Raw genomic sequence first — 18,916 nt, forward strand, 5'->3', positions numbered from 1 at the left:
ACCCTACTTTCCTAACTTTTCCAGCAATTAGTAATGGTATTAATCCAATAAATAAAAAAATATACAAAACTTAACTCTTTATGTTCCTGCCAGTGTTAGAATTCTCCAGGTGCATTTTGTGACTGTTGCAGGTGAAATTGTGACCACATGGAGATCTCGGGATGCCAGATCTCCCCTCCAGCTTTCTTAAGCAAGTAAGCTTATTGATTGCATTTATATCTTGCCTTTTTCTCCAAGGTTTACATGGTTCACCCCCCTCTTCAGTTAATCCCTACAATGACCCTGTGAGGTAGGCTAAGAGAAGGTGACTGGCCCAAGGTCACTCACCCAGTGAGCTTCATGGCTGTGGGGATGTGAACTCTGATCTTCTATGTCCTAGTCCAGGCATAGGCAAACTCTGCGCTCCAGATGTTTTGGGACTACAACACCCATCATCCCTAGCTAACAGGACTAGGGGTCAGGGATGATGGGAATTGTAATCTCAAAACATCTGGAGGGCCAAGTTTGCCTATTCCTGCCCTAGTCCAATGCTCTAATCAACTACACCACACATAGGCTTCCTAGAGTACTTCTGCTATGGGGCAGCTGTATAAATTAAGCAGGTAAATAAATACGGGGAAAGCCAAATGTCACTTAGAGAAGGATCTGAAATATTTCCCTAAAGCTTGAATTTATTTTATTCTTGATTGTTTCATTTGATGTTTTAATGTGTTGTAAACCACTTTGAGATATATATATATATATAGAGAGAGAGAGAGAGAGAGAGAGAGAGAAGTATAGAAATGAAAAGAAAAATAGTAGTAATTTTAATAAGGAATGGGGGAGAAATATAACTTATCTTAAATACCATTGTAAACAGTTAAAATCATTAGTAGGATTGGAATATCACTTGTAGTTTAATGGTGAATTTTGGACACAATGGAGAGGTAAAATATTTGGATTATTATGAAAGATGCAGGAGGAAATGATTAACAATAGGACCCACAAAGTGGAGAGGAAGTCCAAAAGATTCCTTGGGGTCTTGTTTTTATGTTGGATGTTGGACGTGTGACTGTGAAATTTTAATCTGAAAAACCAAACAAATGAATTTATTATGAAAAAGTATTTTTTATAATATAATGAGGTATAGAAATGAAATGAAGAAGAGTCGAAAAAAAATTAATTTCACTGCCAAAAAAAATAAGCTGCTTAGACATTCCGTTGCAGCAACCCTAACCTATGTTTAAGGTGGCATTTAGCAATTAGCTCATATCACCGGAGTTTCTAACACTGGTTTCTGCTACCAGACGTCAATACGACTTTTACTGTGGGGAATCGGTTGTAAGCTACTTTTGAGAGCTGCTTGGAGCAAGAAAGTGAGATCTAAAAACAAAATAAATGGGTGGGTGGTAGAGCACGCAGTGTTGTTGGCCAATAGATAGCCTTTGTCGCTGGTAGGGTGGGAGGCCGAGCCTATGATGGGACCTGATTGGTTTTAATTAAAGCTAGTGAGGATGGGGGCTTGTGGAGGGAGACAGACTGAGCTTAGTGCCCATTTGCCCTAATCTCCAATCTCCACCGAGAGTATATGAGTTGCATGTAGAGAAATGGAAACTGCAGCTCCCATTAGCGCCAGCAGACATGGTCCTTGTCCGGGAATGGTGGGAGTTATAGTTCATCGACATCTGGGCAAGGAGGCAATAGGTCCCCCTCTTTTGATGTAGAAGGACCTGGGCTCAGTCCCCGACCTGTCCAGTTGTAGGGATTTCTAGTTTCTGGGAAAGACCTCTCTCTGTCTGCTTGAAACCCTGCCGATCTGAGTAGACACTACTGTACTTGATGGTCAAATAATCTGGCATGGTATAAAGCAGCTTCCTATGGTCCTGCTGCTTTCAAGCCATAATTTTGCACTTTTTCTTTTTTTAATTAACCCTGGCACCTTGCAGGATCTGACTGCTAATTACCAACTCTCTCCCTCCCTCCCTCCCCTCTGTTTACAGTTCAAGCTATTTTATTTATAGCTAATCTTCAGCAGGCACTGTTTCAATCACTGCTAGAGCTGGAAGCCTGTACTTCATGCTGTTGGGGAAACAGCTGGGAATCCTAGTTATTTAAACAATATATAAATCATTTAATCTTGTAACAAGTAGGGTTTGTTTTTTCTGGGGGAGGGGGAGAGAAATCTGGCACTCTGCAGCCACACTACTTTTGTGGGATGGGAGCAGGGGCATGCCGGGAATTGGAGCAGCAAGACATTGGAGGGTGGGGCCTTCTTTTTAATAAACATAAAATGGATTTCTTGAGAAATCTGTCAATTTTTTTTAATAGGCGCTTGCAGAAAATTGGGAATAGCCTCTTAGCTTTTCTTTTAAAAAGTTTTGTTTATTATTATTTACAGTGGTACCTCGGTTCTCTTAATGTAATATCTTATGGAAGACCGTCCGAGTTCTGAAACGTTTGAAAACTGAGGCACAAAGGGCTGGCTGCAAATGCAGTTCAGAAAATTGAAAAAACACACAGCGGAAGCCGTTCGACTTCCGAGGTGCGTTTGAAAACGGGAGCATTTACTTCCAGGTTTTTGGCGTTCGGGTTCTGAAACATTTGTCAACGGAGACATTTTGAGAACTGAGGTACCACTGTATTACCCACCCTTCACCCTAAGGTTGCAGGGAGAGTTGCAACATTAAAACACAGTATTAATAACAGCTTTAAACAGCTTAAAATCACCAAAATAAAATGGGTCTAATAATAATAATAATAATAATAATAATAATAATAATAATAATAATAATAATTTATTATTTACACCCTGCCCATCTGGCTGGGCTTCCCAGCACCTCGAGTGTCAGAAGCCAGGGTAAAGAGATGCGTCTTCAGCATTCACCAAAAGCTATACTATGAAGCTACCAAATGCATCTCTGTGGGGAGGGAGATTAGGGGTGCCACAGCAATGCCTTCTCCTGCCCTCCCCAAGCATCTGAGGGTGGAGGAACCACCAAGAGGTTACCTTCTGCTCCTCTCACACCTGAGAAGGTCTGTAGCAAAGGAGGCTGTCTTTCAGATATTATGCATGCCCTGGGAGGGTTTTTGCTCTGAAGAAATATTTTTAATGAAATCTCGGGACTAGATTACTGCAGTGCGCTCTGTGTGGGGCTGCCCTTGGGCCTGGTTCACGAGCCAGAGCTAGCTTAGCGCTTGAGCGCTGAGGGGACTGATGGTGACGCCTCTCCTGAAACATCTGCTAAACTGGCTGCCCTTCTACAAGTTCTTGTATTAATATACAAAGCCCTGAACAACTCAGGCCTTAAGGACTGCCCGACCGCTTCTGTCCCATGAGATCATTCACAGCAACTCTCAAACAATTGCTGAATTAACTGATGGCAGCCGCCGCTAATATTTCTCTAAATCAGGTCTCTTTTCCTTCAAACAGCTGCTGAAAAAGGTTGCATCTTAGCTGCTTACCTCAAACTATATAAAGAGATGGAGCCAGGCGCAGCTTAGTAGGGAGGGAGTTCCACGTGCGAGAGCAGCTGCTGTTGAAAAGACCCTTCCCCAAGCCATGTGCTTCATCCCACATACGAACCACAAAGAGGGTCTTACCTGTTGACCTTAAAACACAGGAAGGTTGATAGGAAAGAAGGCGTTCCTGCAAATATTTAGGCCCCATGCCTTTTAAAGCTTTAAAACAGGCACCCCCAAACTCAGTCCTCCAGATGTTTTGGGACTACAATTCCCACCATCCCTGACCACCGGTCCTGTTAGCTAGGGATGATGGGAGTTGTAGTCCCAAAACATCTGGAGGGCCGAGTTTGGGGATGCCTGCTTTAAAACGTGAATATGAGCACCTTGATTCAAACCTGGAAAACACAGGAAGTTGTCGTACAATGAGTCAGACCAAAGGCCCATCTAACTTAGCATTGCCTACACTGACTGGCAGCAGCTCTCTGGGGTTTTGGGCAGGAGTCTCTCTGCCGGCCCTGCCTGGAGATTGAAGCTGGGAACTGCATGCAGAGCAGGTGCTTCAGCTACAGCCTTCGCCTGATAACCCGCACCCCAAAAAATGTTTGCAGGAATTTTTTGGGGTTGTTGGAGTGGGGGCAAAGGTTGAGAGCACGCTAATTTCTCACAAAAAGTTAGAATAATCATGCCTGCTACACTTTGCCTCTTTAATCGCTATAGGTTCTATAAATATACTAGAAACTTAAATCTTGTTTTTAAATGGAATATGGGGATTATGGTTCATCCGGAGGGGGAGGGAAGGAGGAACACCACACACACACGTCCCCCCCCCCGCTTCGTCTGTGAACGGCCATGCTTCAAATGCCAACCTTTCTGCGCTAAATCTGGCGGATAATGGCGGCTGGGAGGACAGCGCTGACTCTCCTACAGGCCACTGCCCAACTTTAGGGGATGGTGACGCAACGGAGCGGTGGCGTAACTTCTTTGTTGCCAAAGTTAGAGGCCTTAAAATGTTAAAGCTTATTGTTATTCTGAGTTGATAATCTCTCCCTTGCTTTAATAATTTTTCCTCATGCCTGGATAGCCCGCGAGTTGCACGATAATCACTCACACAGCTTTGTAATCAATGCCCAAAGTAATAGGATTCCGCTGGCCAACGGCAATTAATAAATTTGTGTCTCTCTCCCCCCCCCCTTTTTTTAAAACACTAGCAAGTCGGGCCTGAAATACGACTGACTGGCTTTTGCTCATTTGCATATTTATTGCAGTGGAAAAATTCTTGCGGAATGATTGATGTTGAGCCTGCCTCTTGAATTCCAACCAGTGCATTATTATGAAATGAAAAATGCCAGCCATACAGTTGATTAAAGTTGAAGACAGTGGAATCAGTGTTTTTTAAGATTGTGGGAGAATTAAAGGCATATTTTAATAGATGTTGACAAGAAGTGAACTAACAAAAGCAAAGCAAAGGATTTGCTTGAAAAGATTTAATCAAACGTGTTTCTTGGGGGATTAATTGCTGGGGATGACTAGCCTAGTGCCTGGGGTAGGCTGGGGAGGGGGGGCAGGCGGGGAGACGGTGCGGGAACCGGGGGGGGGCGGTCCTAGCTTATGGGTTTGAATGAGAAGTATTGTTCTTGGGCCAACGTATCGAGCGTTGCATTTGACCTACGGTTTAACTCCGGTCTCAGAGCTGTCTGTGAAAAGGAACGAGAGTAGTCCCTCTTAATCCTAAATGTCCAAACTGGACAGGGAAAAGTGACGTACAACCTTGGTTTTGCCGTAATAACTTGTCTTGAGTTAGGGCGGAATATATATTCATGTTGGTCTGTATATTTGTAATAATTCTGTGCCTGCAATATTTTGCAGCTGTGTGCGTGTACACCGAGCAGCTGAGCATATAAGCGTGGATGGGGGAAGCCGTTGGTGCCCTCTAGACTACAACTCCCATCATCCCCGGCCATGCTGGCTGGGGCTGATGGGAGCCTGGAGTCGAACGACATCCAGGCCCTTCCCTTTGCTAAGGTGTTGAATTATCACCAACCCAGCAGCAGCTGAAGGAAACTTCTGGCCATTGGTCCATCTAGCTCTGTGTTGTCTGCACTGACTGGCAGCAGCTCTGCAGGGTTTCAGACACACTCAGCCCCACCTGGAGATGGCAGGGATTGAACCTGGCACCTTTTGAGTGCAAAACAGGTCATGCTCTGCCATCTTCACCATAAAATAGATCCAAGTCCTTATGGCTCTGAATGAAGAAGGGTTGAATTAAATAGGCACATAGGAAGCTGCCTTATATTGAGTTAGGCCATTGGTCCATCCAGGCCAGCATTCCGATTGGCCGTGGCTCTCGAGGATTTCAGACCATTAACATACCCAGCCCTGCTTGGAGATGCCAGGGGTTAAGAACATAATAGCCTGCTTTGTCAGGCTAAAGGCCCATCTTGTCCAGCATTTAACTTTAGCAAAATCCCTGTTGTCAGGGTGGGTTAGGGTTGCATGCGGAGGGTTGTATCTTGAGGGCTGCCGTGTGTGTGAATGCATGCAGTATATTTTGTATATAAGGCATAGGCAAACACTGGCCCTCCAGATGTTTTGGGACTACAATTCCCATCATCTCTGTCCACTGGTCCTGATAGTTATGGATGCATTGCTTAGGAATTAAGGGAAGCAAAAAGTCAGTGATGTTTTGAGATCTGTGGTTCAAATCATCACTGTTTGGAATGCTTGCATCAGCCATCTTCTTGCTGTATCTAAACATAGATGAAAGCCTGCTATTTGATCTCAGGAACCATCATGCGCAATCTGGTTATAATATTTTAAGAGGTGTCCAAATTCATAGCACACAAACAACTTTCCAAAATATATAGCAGTTAACAGTAAAATTATTGATTATAGGTCAGAAAGTTAAAACAAGTTGGCCTCACCCTCTTTGAAATATAGTCAGCAGTTAAACAATATGTGTTATAAAATAAACTACAGATTAAAAATTATAGTTATATTCAGCTATGTCTTTCTCAGGGTTGACCCGCTGAAATGAACCAAGGTAAGTCATGTCGATTTAACTTCATTGGGTCTACTCTGAGTAGGACTCTTGTTGACCACTACCCATAGATTGTATCCAATCTTAGTCAAGCTCAGAGTAGACTCACTGAAATTAATGCACTTGTCTATCATAGGTCCATTAATTCCAATGGGTCAGCATTGAGTAGAACTTAGTTTAATACATCCCTGTGCATCTAGGTATAGTCATGACCATACATTTCAATGGGTCTCTTCTGAGTTGTACAAACATTGGGCACAGCCCCACAGCAAGTAAGTGACCAAATAGAGACTTCAAAGCTATTTAAATGTGTTATTGTTATTATTCTTAGTAACCTAAACTGGGGCTAAATGATTTGACCCCCCCTTTTGTCAGTTGCTTATAGCACGGTCTTGTGCTTGCTTACTCAAGAGTTAAGTCAGAAAGTTTTACATGGGAGCATTTTCCCATTCACAACGCAAACCTCACCAGGGACTGATCCACTCATTGAAAGCACACCCAACACACATTTAAAACTCACAGTTCCTCTTTAAAGAATCATGGGAGCCATGGATACAATTCCCATCACCCTTAATGAACCACAATTGCCAGGATTCTGGGTGGGTCGGTGGGTGGGGGCGGTAAATGTGCTTTAAATGTAGGATACCTGCTCCAGAGGTAAGCCCTCTTCAATAGGACTTATTCCCAGGTAAGCAGAATTAAAGTTATGGCCTCGTTTACTTCTTTTTGGGGGTGTGTGAAGGGATGCTTGTTTTATTCATTTTCTTACAGGGAAACCCCACCTTGCAGGGTGCACGGGACACACACACAGTTATTTATTTCAGTTTTGCTTTAAAAAAATTAATTTATCCAAGCAAACAGTTTGTATGGGATGGCGGATTTCTCCCCAACCTGTATTTCTTTTGCACCTCTGTCCCCCCCCCCCTCTCTCTTTCTCTCTGAGCCTTTTCAGGCAGTGTCTCTCAGACCCAAATATAATAACCTCTGTTGCCGTCTCTTTTGCATATGTTGAGTGTCAGCTGCAGCGGATGTGACCCCCTTTCCACCACCCCCTCCCCGGGCGGCCGCCGCTCCTCTCCTCTCTCCCCGCCGTCATATATCTTGCGGCGCTCCTCGCCATTCAGGAATAAACATGTGTAATGTGCTTGATGGTGAAAATAATTCCCCACCTTATCTTCGCTTTGTTCTCTTGCCTGCCTGCCACTTGTCACACAGGGTGATACGATGGCTCCTTTTGTGCTCCCTCCCTCGCCACCGCGTAAGCCCCCATTTGCTATAAATGGGTTTGGGGGCCCACCCTCATTTTTTAACAAGATGGCAAGCTGAAGGTGGGGGGTGGCTGGGTGGGTGAGAAAAGAGGCGCTTTCCTCCCTCTCCCCAGTCCAAAAATACGGGCTTACAAGCAGCCTTGTAGATTTAAGCAGGGGTCAGCAGACTTTTTCAGCAGGGGGCTGGTCCACTGTCCGTCAGACCTTGTGGGGGGGCCGGACTATATTTTGAAGAAAAAAATAATGAACGAATTCCTATGCCGCACAAATAATCCAGAGATGCATTTTAAATAAAAGCACACATTCTACTCATGTAAAAACACCAGGCAGGCCCCACAAATAACCCAGAGATTAAAATAAAAGGGCACATCCTACTCATGTAAAAACAGGCTGATTCCCGGACTGTCCGCGGGCTGGATTTAGAAGGCGGTTGGGCCAGATCCGGCACCTGGGCCTTAGTTTGCCTACCCATGATTTTAAGCATTAAGAAAAACCAAACAGCCAGCCTATTTCCACCCCTGCACACAAATATTTATGTAATGTTAGGGGATATGTGTCCCTACTTGACCCTTAAGGCAGGCACGGGGTGCCCTTTTCCCCCCAAGGTGTGCATTCTGTCATGGGCAATGTTCTGGGGGCCACATCAGTCATCAAGACTCTGTGATTGGCAGGTGTGACTTTGTTGGTGTCAACCACCACTGTGTATTGCATGGTTGGCGCTGACCCGCAGCAGAGCCTTCTTGGTGGGGGTTCCACCTGCTTGTAGAATGCCCTCCCTCGCGACACGCATCTCTCTCTCTCATTATTGACTTTTCAGTGGAATTCAAAAGGCATTCTGGTTCACCCAGCCATTGGATGGCTGAGAGATCCATGTTTCCGGCAACCCTGAAATCATCGGTTACGAGACTTCGTTCATCCATTTAAGCAGCTTTTATAGGTTTTCTAATGATCTAGTTTTAGTTATGCTTTTGCTGCCCTGGACTCCTTTGGAAAGAACAATGGGATATAAAATAAAATAATGATAATGGCCAGACACGCAACAATCTCCATCTACCCAAGCAAGAGGTAGTCTCTCTCAGTTCAAGGGTGCTTTTCCCAGCCAGGTAAAATCACCAGAGGAGGGTTTGAAGCCAGGCAGTGAGGGATGGGACTTTAGCAGGATCCCCAGGGCTGAATCGAGGAGCCTTCAGGGCCAGGTTGGTTCCACCCTCCAAAGTCTGAAGTTCCTCAACCCTGCATTAAAGCAGGTTGAGAGGAGCTGTACCTTAGTGGCCGACTGCCCCCTTTGCATGCAGAGGGCTCCAAGCTAAGCCCCCGGCACCTCAGGCTTAAAAGGCTCCTGCAGGAGGTGATAGGATACACCTGCCTTTCCCTGAAGCCCTGGAGAGCTGCTGCTGGTCAGAGTAGGCAGTATTGGACTAGATCAGTGTTTCCCAAGGTTGAGTCTCCAGCTGTTGTTGGACTACAATTCCCATAATCTCTGACCACTGGTCCTGCTAGCTAGGCATGATGTGAGTTGTAGTCCAAAAAACCACTGGAGACCCAAGTTTGGGAAACCCTGGACTAGATGGGCAGGTAGTCTGAGCTGGTTTAAGGCAGCTTCCTACATTCCCACTCCCTCCCCCTAAGAGCAGTGGTGGGGAACCGGTGGCCCTCGCAGGTGTAGTCAAACTCCAGTTCCCATCATCCTCCAGTGGCCAGGAAAGATGGGAGTTGTGGTTCAGCAGAAGGTGAAGGTCCTTCAGTTCTGCACCCCTTTCCTAGGACTCTTTCTTACCTTCCCTTTGTTGGGAGTTCAACAGAAGGGATCATTTCGTTTGCAACTTAAGAGTTAATTCTGTTCTCCCAAGGTGGGTGGGAGGGGCAGAGGTGTTGCTTAGCAACTAGCCAGAGTGACATGATCTTTGTGGAGGTAACACATGCTCTGCTTGGGTGTCTAGTTGAGGCAGGTTTAGTTGCACCTAATTCTTCTCTCAAAAAGGCAGGCCCCTGAAAGGCAAAAGCTCTCTGTTTATTTCTCCTCGAACGGTGCACTGTTCTTGTTTGGTTTTGCTCCGTGAAGCATTAACCGAGATTTCTTTCCTCCCTGGGCTCCCTCTGCCTTATTCAAGCGACTTTGCTAGCACCCTTTGCATGTCTTAATTCTTCACAGCTTTCACCGTTCTAGATTCTGCAGAAAACTCTTTGTGGCCAGCGTGCAAAGATGTGCAAATTTATTCCCATTGTTTGTTTGTTCGTTTTCTTCCCGGACGAAGAACTTAAAAGTGCAATGGCAAATAGCATGGTCTTCCTGCTGCCACCGGAGAAGTCACATGGGGGGTGTGTGTGTGGACGTGTCAAAATTGCTGCCCCACCTGCTGCCTGCAAGGTCCTTGATTATTCTCTCTCTCCACCCCCACCCCCCAAGATCTCCTGTCTTTGAAGTTTTTCTGGTAGTGACTCTTTGGGAAACATTAAATGCCATTTCCATTTTGTTCCGCAGATCACAAAGCCCTCAAGGCTTTGCTGAGGACCCTGGTGGATCTTCAGGATGAGCTTTTGCACCAGTACTCGGGCACGAGACATCTGGTAGATGGAGAGCAAGGGAAAGAGGACAGGTAAATGCAAAAACAATGGCAGTTCTGTTGAGGCTGGGGAAGCTTTTCCCTCTGGCTGGAAAGGGAAAAGGCCCATAGCTTAGTGGGTAGAGAATCTGCCGGTCTCTGGTTCAATCCCCGGCCTCTCCAGTTAGGGCTGGGAAAGACCCCTGTCTTAAACCTTGGGAGTTGCTGCCGGCCAGTGTAGACAGTACTGAGGTAGATGGACCCTGCCTTGTTATAGACCAGCTTCCTTTGTTCCCAAGTTCCAGGTCAGTCGGAGGGCAAAAAGTGGGTGAAGCGATTGGTTCTGGAACTGAGAGCTGTACAATAAGCTATGCTCCACCCCTGGAAAAGTTAAAGAGGTTTTTATTATGTGTTTTGTGTTCTCATTTTGTATGTTTATGTTGTGAACGGCCTTGTGATCTTCAGATGACCCCGACTGCATGCAAATTTAATAAATAAAATGATAATTAGTTTTTTTGCATTCTGCCCCACCCTGCCCCTCTGCGTCTCTGCACCCAGGCATGCAAGAGGCATTATGATCTCACTTCAAGAGCACATTCCAAATGCTGTAACTTTTCCTCCTTTATGGGAGTAGGTGTTGAAGGAGGGGGGAAAGGAGATTTTCCAAGTAAGCCCCAGGGGGAGAACCCAGCAGTTAGGGACTCACCCAGAACTGTCATAAGGGAAGATGACGTTTGGGGGGGGGGCTCTGAGAGCACTCGTGAGTTGGCTGCTCTCATCTGGGGAAGATTTCGGAACAAGGGTGCTGCGTTACTACCGGACCAAGTTCGAAGTGCTAATATAGGTATATTTGGAGCGCTTAACAGGTTGGGACCAGTTTTCTTGCAGGATTGCTTTACCCCATATGTGCCGGTTTAGCTCCTTGGGTCTGCAGAAGTGGCACAGCTAGGGGTCCCACATAGTAATTGTTCTACACTGGTGAGAATTCAACTTTTTGCTGTGGCAGCACAAACACTCCTTGCCTGTTGACATTAGGCAAGCGTCTTTGCTGTTTCTGGCGCATGCTTAAAACATTTCTGTTTAGGCAAGCCCATCCAGATGTGTAGATGTCATATGTGTTTTATCCCTCTTAAGCCAACGTTGCTTTTCATCACCTTCTGGATATGCTTAAATACTTGTTTTTTAACCCATTTCTAAACCGATAATTTCAATGTTTTATATTTGTTGTAAGCCACTTAGAGGTCACCCCCCCCCCAAATCATATAGTGGTATATTGCTAGATAAATAAATAAATGCTTTGAGTTAGGAGTTGCACGTTCTTGATCTTGCTTTATTTATTTTTTTAGCAACGAAGAGATCCCAAGCGGCGATGACGACGATGACCAAGCTGAGAGGGAAGACAAGGAGAGGAAGAGGCCACGCAAGCGGAAGCTGGGAACGGACGATTACCCAGAGTTCGCGGCCAAGCGGTTTGCCGACTTCCGGTCCTATCGGAACAGCACGCTGCAGAAGTGGCATGATAGGACCAAGCTGGCTTCTGGGAAGCTGGGGAAGGCAAGAGTCGCTCCTCTCTTTTGGGGGGTGGGCGCAGGTCATAGGTCACGTGTGGCTTATGGCTTCCTTGCAGTGCTAAGATCCCGTTATCAGGGAAAGCTGCACCTTGTGCAGATCCTCAATTTGAAAACCTAAAAGGGAAAGAAAAAGCTACATAAACAGGAGCGTACGTGTAAAAATGCATTGTGAACTGCCCTGGGTGCTATAGGTGAAAGGCGGTATACAAATTCAACGCATACTTACATACATACATATATACATACATAACAGCACCTGCATCAAGAAATTGAAAATAGTAATAGGAAGAAGAAGAAGAAGAGGAAGAAGAAGAAGAAGAGGAGGAGGAGTTTGGATTTGATATCCTGCTTTATCACTACCCTAAGGAGTCTCAAAGCGGCTAACAATCTCCTTTCCCCTCCTCCCCCACAACAAACACTGTGAGGTGAGTGAGGCTGAGAGACTTCAGAGAAGTGTGACTAGCCCAAGGTCACCCAGCAACTGCATGTGGAGGAGCGGGGAATCAAACCCGGTTCACCAGATTACGAGTCCACTGCTCTTACCCCGCCCATCTGGTCGGGCCTCCCCAACCACTCTGGGCAACTCCCAACAGAATATAAAAAACACAATAAAACATCAAACATTAAAAACTTCCCTAAACAGGGCTGCCTTCAGATGTCTTCTGAAAGTCAGATAGTTGTTTATTTCCTTGACATCTGACGGGAGGGCGTTCCACAGGGTGGGCCCTCTGCCTGGTTCCCTGTAACCTCACTTCTTGCAGGGAGGGAACCACCAGAAGACCCTCTTGGAGCTGGACCTCAGTGTCTGGGCTGAACGATGGGGGTGGAGATGCTCCTTCAAATGCCTCTGGGAAAATCCTTGGCTGACAATTTAGGAAGGAGGGTTAACTAATTGGAGGGAACTGAAAATGCTCTCTGGTCCAGCCATCTATTGGAGACGGATAACTGAAATCGTGAGTTAAAGCCTTACTCACGTAGGAAATACTTTCCAGCTTATCCACTGGCACAGAAAGATTGGGGCAGGGGAATGGAAGATGGCTTTCCCTGCAATTGTCTGACCTTGGTTAATGTCCCTCCAGGGTTTTGGTGCCTTTGAGCGTTCCATCTTGACCCAGATCGATCACATCTTGATGGACCGAGAGAGGTTGCTCCGGCGGACGAGGACCAAGCGGTCAGCCTACAGAGTGCTGGGGAAGCTGCAGCCAGCCCCTGAACCATTGCCAGCGACTTTGCCAGGACAGGCGGTAAGCTGGAGATTTGGGTGGATGGGCAGATGGTGGGGAGTGAGGAAGGAAACAGATTGGCTGCTGCAGTTTAAGAGCAAGGCACCTTTCTCGTTTTGAGAAGATTGCTGGAAGAAGGCAGGCCGAGAAGGAATTTTGTAACACAGCAGAGTGAAAAGATTGTAAGGTTTGCAAGCGAAGCTAGCAAAAGGTCTTTGACTTGCCATAGGCTATATTCCCTGAGCTCCTTTGGGTTCCTCTTTTGGATGGGGAACAAATTTAATAAATGAGTAAGCTGCGGCTTGGGGATTTTAAGCACCAAAGTGACGATGGGTATTTCCACAGTTTTTTAGGTTTCGGTTGGGGACCCTGTCATAGCCTGCCACTGGAGAGCCCCCACTGGGAAATTGGTGAGGCAGTGGCTCCAAGGAGTAGGGGAGAGAGAACAGGCTTGGGGGCACTAGGTCCTGGCCCCCTGAACCAGAGATGGGGATCCTGTGGCCCTCCAGATTTTGATGAGAAGACTCCCAACTGATCCCCAAATATTTCACTTTCTTAACCACAGTTAAACCTGTCTCATTCTGAAACCTCTCCCTTTCCATAGGTGTTAAATTTTTCTCCAATACCTTAGTTTTAGATTTGTTCAATTTAAATCCTGCAACCTGGCCAAAATCTTGAATTAGTTCTAAAACCCTTTTAGTACTAGATTCTGGCTCTTGTAGCGTAAGTACCAAGTCATCTGCAAATGCTCTCAATTTGTATTGTTTAGCTCCGACCTGTACCCCTTTAACCAGCTGGTCCCTTCTGATCATATTCAGCAAGACTTCCAGGACTGATATAAAAAGTAATGGAGAAATTGGGCACCCCTGACGTGTCCCTTTTTCTATCTTAAACTCTTCCGTAACCACATTGTTCATGATTTTTCTCTTGCCTTACTAGGAGGCCCTTCCGCCAACAACATCCAACGCGCACCTCAAAGACCTGGACGAGGAGATCTTTGACGACGACGACTTCTACCATCAGGTGGGGGCCTTGTGGCAGTGGGCGGGAACTTTTAAGCCGAGCAGAAAAAGTTGCAAGCACCTTCCCCTGTGTGTCTTTGCCCATATGTGCTCCGCTTTTCATGCTTGTAAATGAACAGCTATCTCGGGCCCACCACCCCCTGGGAGATAGCACCGTTCCTTTTTCCACGGGGAGCTCCTTTGTAAAAGGAATTGGGGGGGGGACTTTTGTAGTTGCATTCCATCATGTGCAGCCTTTGGTGGAGCACATACTCGTGGTGGCAAAAGTGGGTGTGCCCAGACACACTGCTCTCCCTTGAGGCAAGCAAGCGGCGTTATCGCTAGAGTAGGGCGGAAAAAGGGACGCGGCTGGCGCTGTGGGTTAAACCACAGAGCCTAGGACTTGCAAATCAGAAGGTTGGCGGTTCGAATCCCCGCAATGGGGTGAGATCCCGTTGCTCAGTCCCTGCTCCTGCCCACCTAGCAGTTCGAAAGCACGTCAAAGTGCAAGTAGATAAATAGGTACCGCTCCGGCGGGAAGGTAAATGGCGTTTCTGTGCACTGCTCTGGTTCGCCAGAAGTGGCTTAGTCATGCTGGCCACATGACCCGGAAGCTGTACTCTGGCTCCCTCGCCAATAAAGCGAGATGAGTGCTGCAACCCCAGAGTCGGCCACGACTGGACCTAATGGTCAGGGGTCCCTTTACCTATACCTTTAGGGCGAAGAAAGCGGGGCCAGTGAGTAGCGTGGCCTGGGCAAAGTTTTTGTGCTTGAGTATCCCCACCCCTGCTTTACATGCTATAAATGACACACACACACACCGCAACCCCAGCAACGAAGTTCTCAATTTCACAGCTTGTAGCCATATAGGATAATACCAAGAGTCCTTTTTTTCTTTTTTTCTTTGAAAGCCATCTCCTTAAGGCCTAATAATAATAATAATGGTGATAATGAACCAGGCTTTTTCAGGGGTAGCTTTGTTGGATATTGTTCCCGTTGACTTTACAGATGGACTTAATCTGTTCTTACTGTTGTAAATTTGTATTTTTGTGTCTTTTTTTTGGTACACTGCCAGGATGGTTTTCAAATGGTGGGTGGTTTATAAATCCTTTAAATAAATCATGTAGCATATGAGAGAGCATACACAGAGAGAACATACATATGAGAGAGCATACATCATGTAGCAAACACAGAGAGAGGAAGGAGTAAAAGAAAGAGAGAGATAAACATAGTAGGATGGAGACAGAGAAGGGCAGGCAGAATTCTCTTTCTGTAATATGGCTTTTCAGCTATTCAAGTACTACGGGGGATTTAGGGGCCCTCTGGAACAGCACTGGGGTGAGACAAGAAATTGGGAGTATTTGGCAGGGGTGCTTTGCCCCCTCCTCAGTTAATCAGGGTTAATCAGGGACGAATAGAGGTCTTGGAAGGGAATGGGAGCACCTGACTTTCAGGCAAATGGAGCTGCCAAGCTCTGCTTTGTGTGTGGTTGGCCATTTCCCGAAGTGCGAAGGGAGGGCAGTGGGCGCGGAGAAAGGAGCCATGTATGGTGGGTGTGCAAATGATGAGTGTGCAAATGGTGGGTGACTCTATACAAAAGGAGGGAGGAACTGCCTTTGGGGATGACTTACATATCACACATTCGTCGCTTAGACTTGCTGCTGTTAGGCTGCACCTGCTTAAACAGAGAGCAAGAGGGGAGAGGCGGGGGGGGAGAGGAGGACGTTTTCCAGGTGCTGCCAACATCTGGCAGCTCAGCAGGGGCTGGTCCTGACTCCTGGCTACCCTACTGTCTCTAAATACGGTCCTTGGGAAGCATGGGGGCTTCAATCACTTCCCTGGATTTGGCAGCGGGCTGCGACAGCTTATCCATGCCTCGTACATCACGCTCGAGACATCTGCTCAGCTGAGAAATACACCTTCGTTTTTCTTTCCTTCTTCTGCTTCTTTTTGCTTCACACATACACACACACACACACACACACACACACACACACACCCCGCCAGCTTCTCTCCCTCCCTTCCAATCCTCAATATGCTTCTTGGGGGAGATGATCTGTTAAAAGATTACCACTTCATTGTGTCCCAAGTAATTGTGGGAATGCTAGGCCACCTTGACAGGCTCTGTGTAGCCGTACCTCTTCCACTGACCTGGCTCATTTTCCTCCTGTTCAGTAGGATTTGGCAAAGAAATTGCACCTGGAGACTTTTTTGACGACAAGCCTGAGAGGCGAGTCGGGGAGCGGATGCGTCTGTTTTCTGCCAGCCTCCCACTTAAAAGTGGCTTCATAAAGGACCTTCCTTTTTTATTTGTTAGGGCTGTGAGCCAGAGCTGGGAAGCTGCTTCTGGGGAACAAGGGGTTGGAGGGGAAGAGCATAATAATAAGAATAAGAATAATAAGAATAATAAATTTTATTTATATCCCGCCCTCCCCAGCGAAGACCGGGCTCAGGGCGGCTAACACCAAATATAAAAACGATTGAAATACAACTTAAAAAACAAGATTAAAACACAACATTAAAACATTAAAATGCAGCCTCATTTCAGTGGAAACTCAAATCAAAAACTTATTTGGGGATGAAAACGTCTTCACCAAGGCTAACTATCCTAACTGGTCCTACATGGGCCAGAAAAAAAGCCAGGGAAGTCCCCAAATAGGAGTTCCATCACAGAAGGAGAAAGGAGAAAAGAAAGACGGGGAAGGGAATCAAGTTGATTCCAAGCCAAAGGCGAAGTGGAACAACTCTGTCTTACAGATCCCGCAGGGCCCAGGTCTCATGAGGCAGAGCGTTCCGCCAGGCCGGAGCCAGTGTTGAAAAGGCCCTGGCTCTGGTTGAGGCTAATCTAACTTCCTTAGGGCCCCGGACCTCTAGGATGTTGCTATTTATGGACCTTAAGGTCTTCCGTGGGGCATACCGGGAGAGGCGGTCCCCTAGGTACGAGGTCCTAGGTCTATCAAAGTCGACTAGGTGCTGAATGCCTGGGCTTGCTACTCCCCGCATGATCCTATATGGACTAGATTAGCATCACCAGAGCCCCTTCTCTGCATGCTTGCTCCTCTGAAGGGAGGGGTGGAGAGACAATTTTTCCAGTTGTGGCTGTCTGATTGCAGAGTGCTCTCATCAGGGAAGCACCCCTGGCGCCATTACGGTCAGATTTTAGGCTCACAAGGAAATGAAGAGAGCCCATTTGGATCAGGCCAGTGGCCCATCTAGTCCAGCATCCTGTTCTCACAGTAGCCAACCAGATGTCCAAATGAGAAGTTCGAAAGCAGGACCTGAGTGCAACAACAGCACTCTCCCCGCTTGCGATTCCCATAAATTGATACCTACAATTATCCTGCCTCCAGCTGTGAAGGAAGAGCACAGCTGTCGTGGCTGGTAGCCATTGATAGCCCTCACCTCCACAATTTTGCCTATAATCATATTTTAAAGCCATTCAGCTTGCTGGTAGTCGCTGCCTCTTGTGGCAGCGAGTTCCATAGTTTAACTATGCGCTTTGTGTGATGAAGGGAATTTCTCCTTTCTGTCCTGAATCTTCCAGCATTCAGCTTCATTGGATGTCCACGAGATCTAATGTTATTTTCTTTCTCCACTTTTCTTCGTGGCAGTGTGCTCCTGAATCCCAGACATCATAAGCAGGGAGAATGCTCTTGTGCTTGTGCTCACCTGGGGCGTCTGGTTGGCCGCTGTGAGAACAGGATTGCAGAACTGGACGGCCTCTTCTTAGGTCCTTAATTTCTGCATCTTTTAACTACTTAAGCACTTCCAGCTGTGATTTTGCAGGCACGTGTCGTGTACAAAACCGGCTTTAAACAAAGCAACTTCAGTGTTTTTGTGGTGTGTGCGCACGAGATTTCTGATAATGCCATGCAGACAAGTAATTACAAAATCTGGCAAACTATTACAAGTCAATAATGGTGAAAAATGGAGAGAGGAAGTGGGCTTTTTTCCTCCTCCTCCTCCTTCCATCCTGACAAGTTGGTTTACCTTAATTAAACTGGTGAGCGATTAATATGGACAGTTGATCTTGTGGCTCTCATTAGATGCATTTAGAGGGTGCCCCCCCCCCCCGGAAATAGGAGCTGCCTGCAACCATTCCATAGGTTAATGGCAATACAATAATCTTATCATAGGCATGTGTCTCTGGAATGGCTGAGTAGGTGGTTAATAGCACGTTTTTAAAGCTTGGTTTGGGGGCTCCTCTTAATGGGTTACTAAGAAGAGGACACGTCGTCTTTTCTGTTGCTTTTCACAGTTACACAGTTTTCCACAGCGGCATTCTTTATATTAAATTTTTTTGCGGGTCATTGCTGAGCTGGTGGTCGATGTAATTAATGCCTAACCTTCAACAGCTGTGGATCAGTGTTGGTATATTCATGGTGAAGCTGTCATTTAGAAGCTAAGAAGAGCCGTGCTGGATCTGGCCATTGGATCCTGTTCTCACAGTGGCCAGTGAGATTCCTGTGGGAAACTCAAACGCTGGGCTTGAGCACAGCAGCCCTCTTCCCTCCTGCAGTTTCCAGCAACTAGTATTCAGAAGCATATTGCCTCTGGCAGAAACGTAGCCATTGTGGGTAGTAATGGGCGGCACGAAAGCTAGACCTGAGCCCAGCAGCCCCCTGTCCACCTGCAGTTCTCAGCTCCCAGTCAGCTACTGTGGAGGTAGAACACAGGCGTGCTGTTGAGTAATGGTTAGTAATGCTAATTTGTAACCTAAAGCAGAACTGATAGCTTTCTGTGATTCTCCACAGGTGGATTTGGACATGCACTTGTGAGGTCTAATTCTCAGTGTTTGTTTTCACCCATAACCAGCTTTAGAGGGGCACTTT

General features: G+C 46.5%; 1 protein-coding gene across 1 annotated transcript in view; it reads left to right on the forward strand.

Annotated features, from left to right (window-relative positions):
* Positions 1–18,916, forward strand: part of AATF (apoptosis antagonizing transcription factor) — a 61,452-nt gene that overhangs the window by 16,090 nt on the left and 26,446 nt on the right. Inside the window, exons 5-8 of the mRNA XM_083587871.1 lie at positions 10,229–10,343; positions 11,636–11,843; positions 12,940–13,104; positions 14,023–14,106. Of these exons, the coding sequence (XP_083443997.1) occupies positions 10,229–10,343; positions 11,636–11,843; positions 12,940–13,104; positions 14,023–14,106 (572 nt within the window). The remainder of the gene's footprint in view (positions 1–10,228; positions 10,344–11,635; positions 11,844–12,939; positions 13,105–14,022; positions 14,107–18,916) is intronic.

The sequence above is a fragment of the Podarcis filfolensis genome (genome assembly GCF_964270895.1).
Source record: "Podarcis filfolensis genome assembly, chromosome: 15".
Classification (NCBI taxonomy): domain Eukaryota; kingdom Metazoa; phylum Chordata; class Lepidosauria; order Squamata; family Lacertidae; genus Podarcis; species Podarcis filfolensis.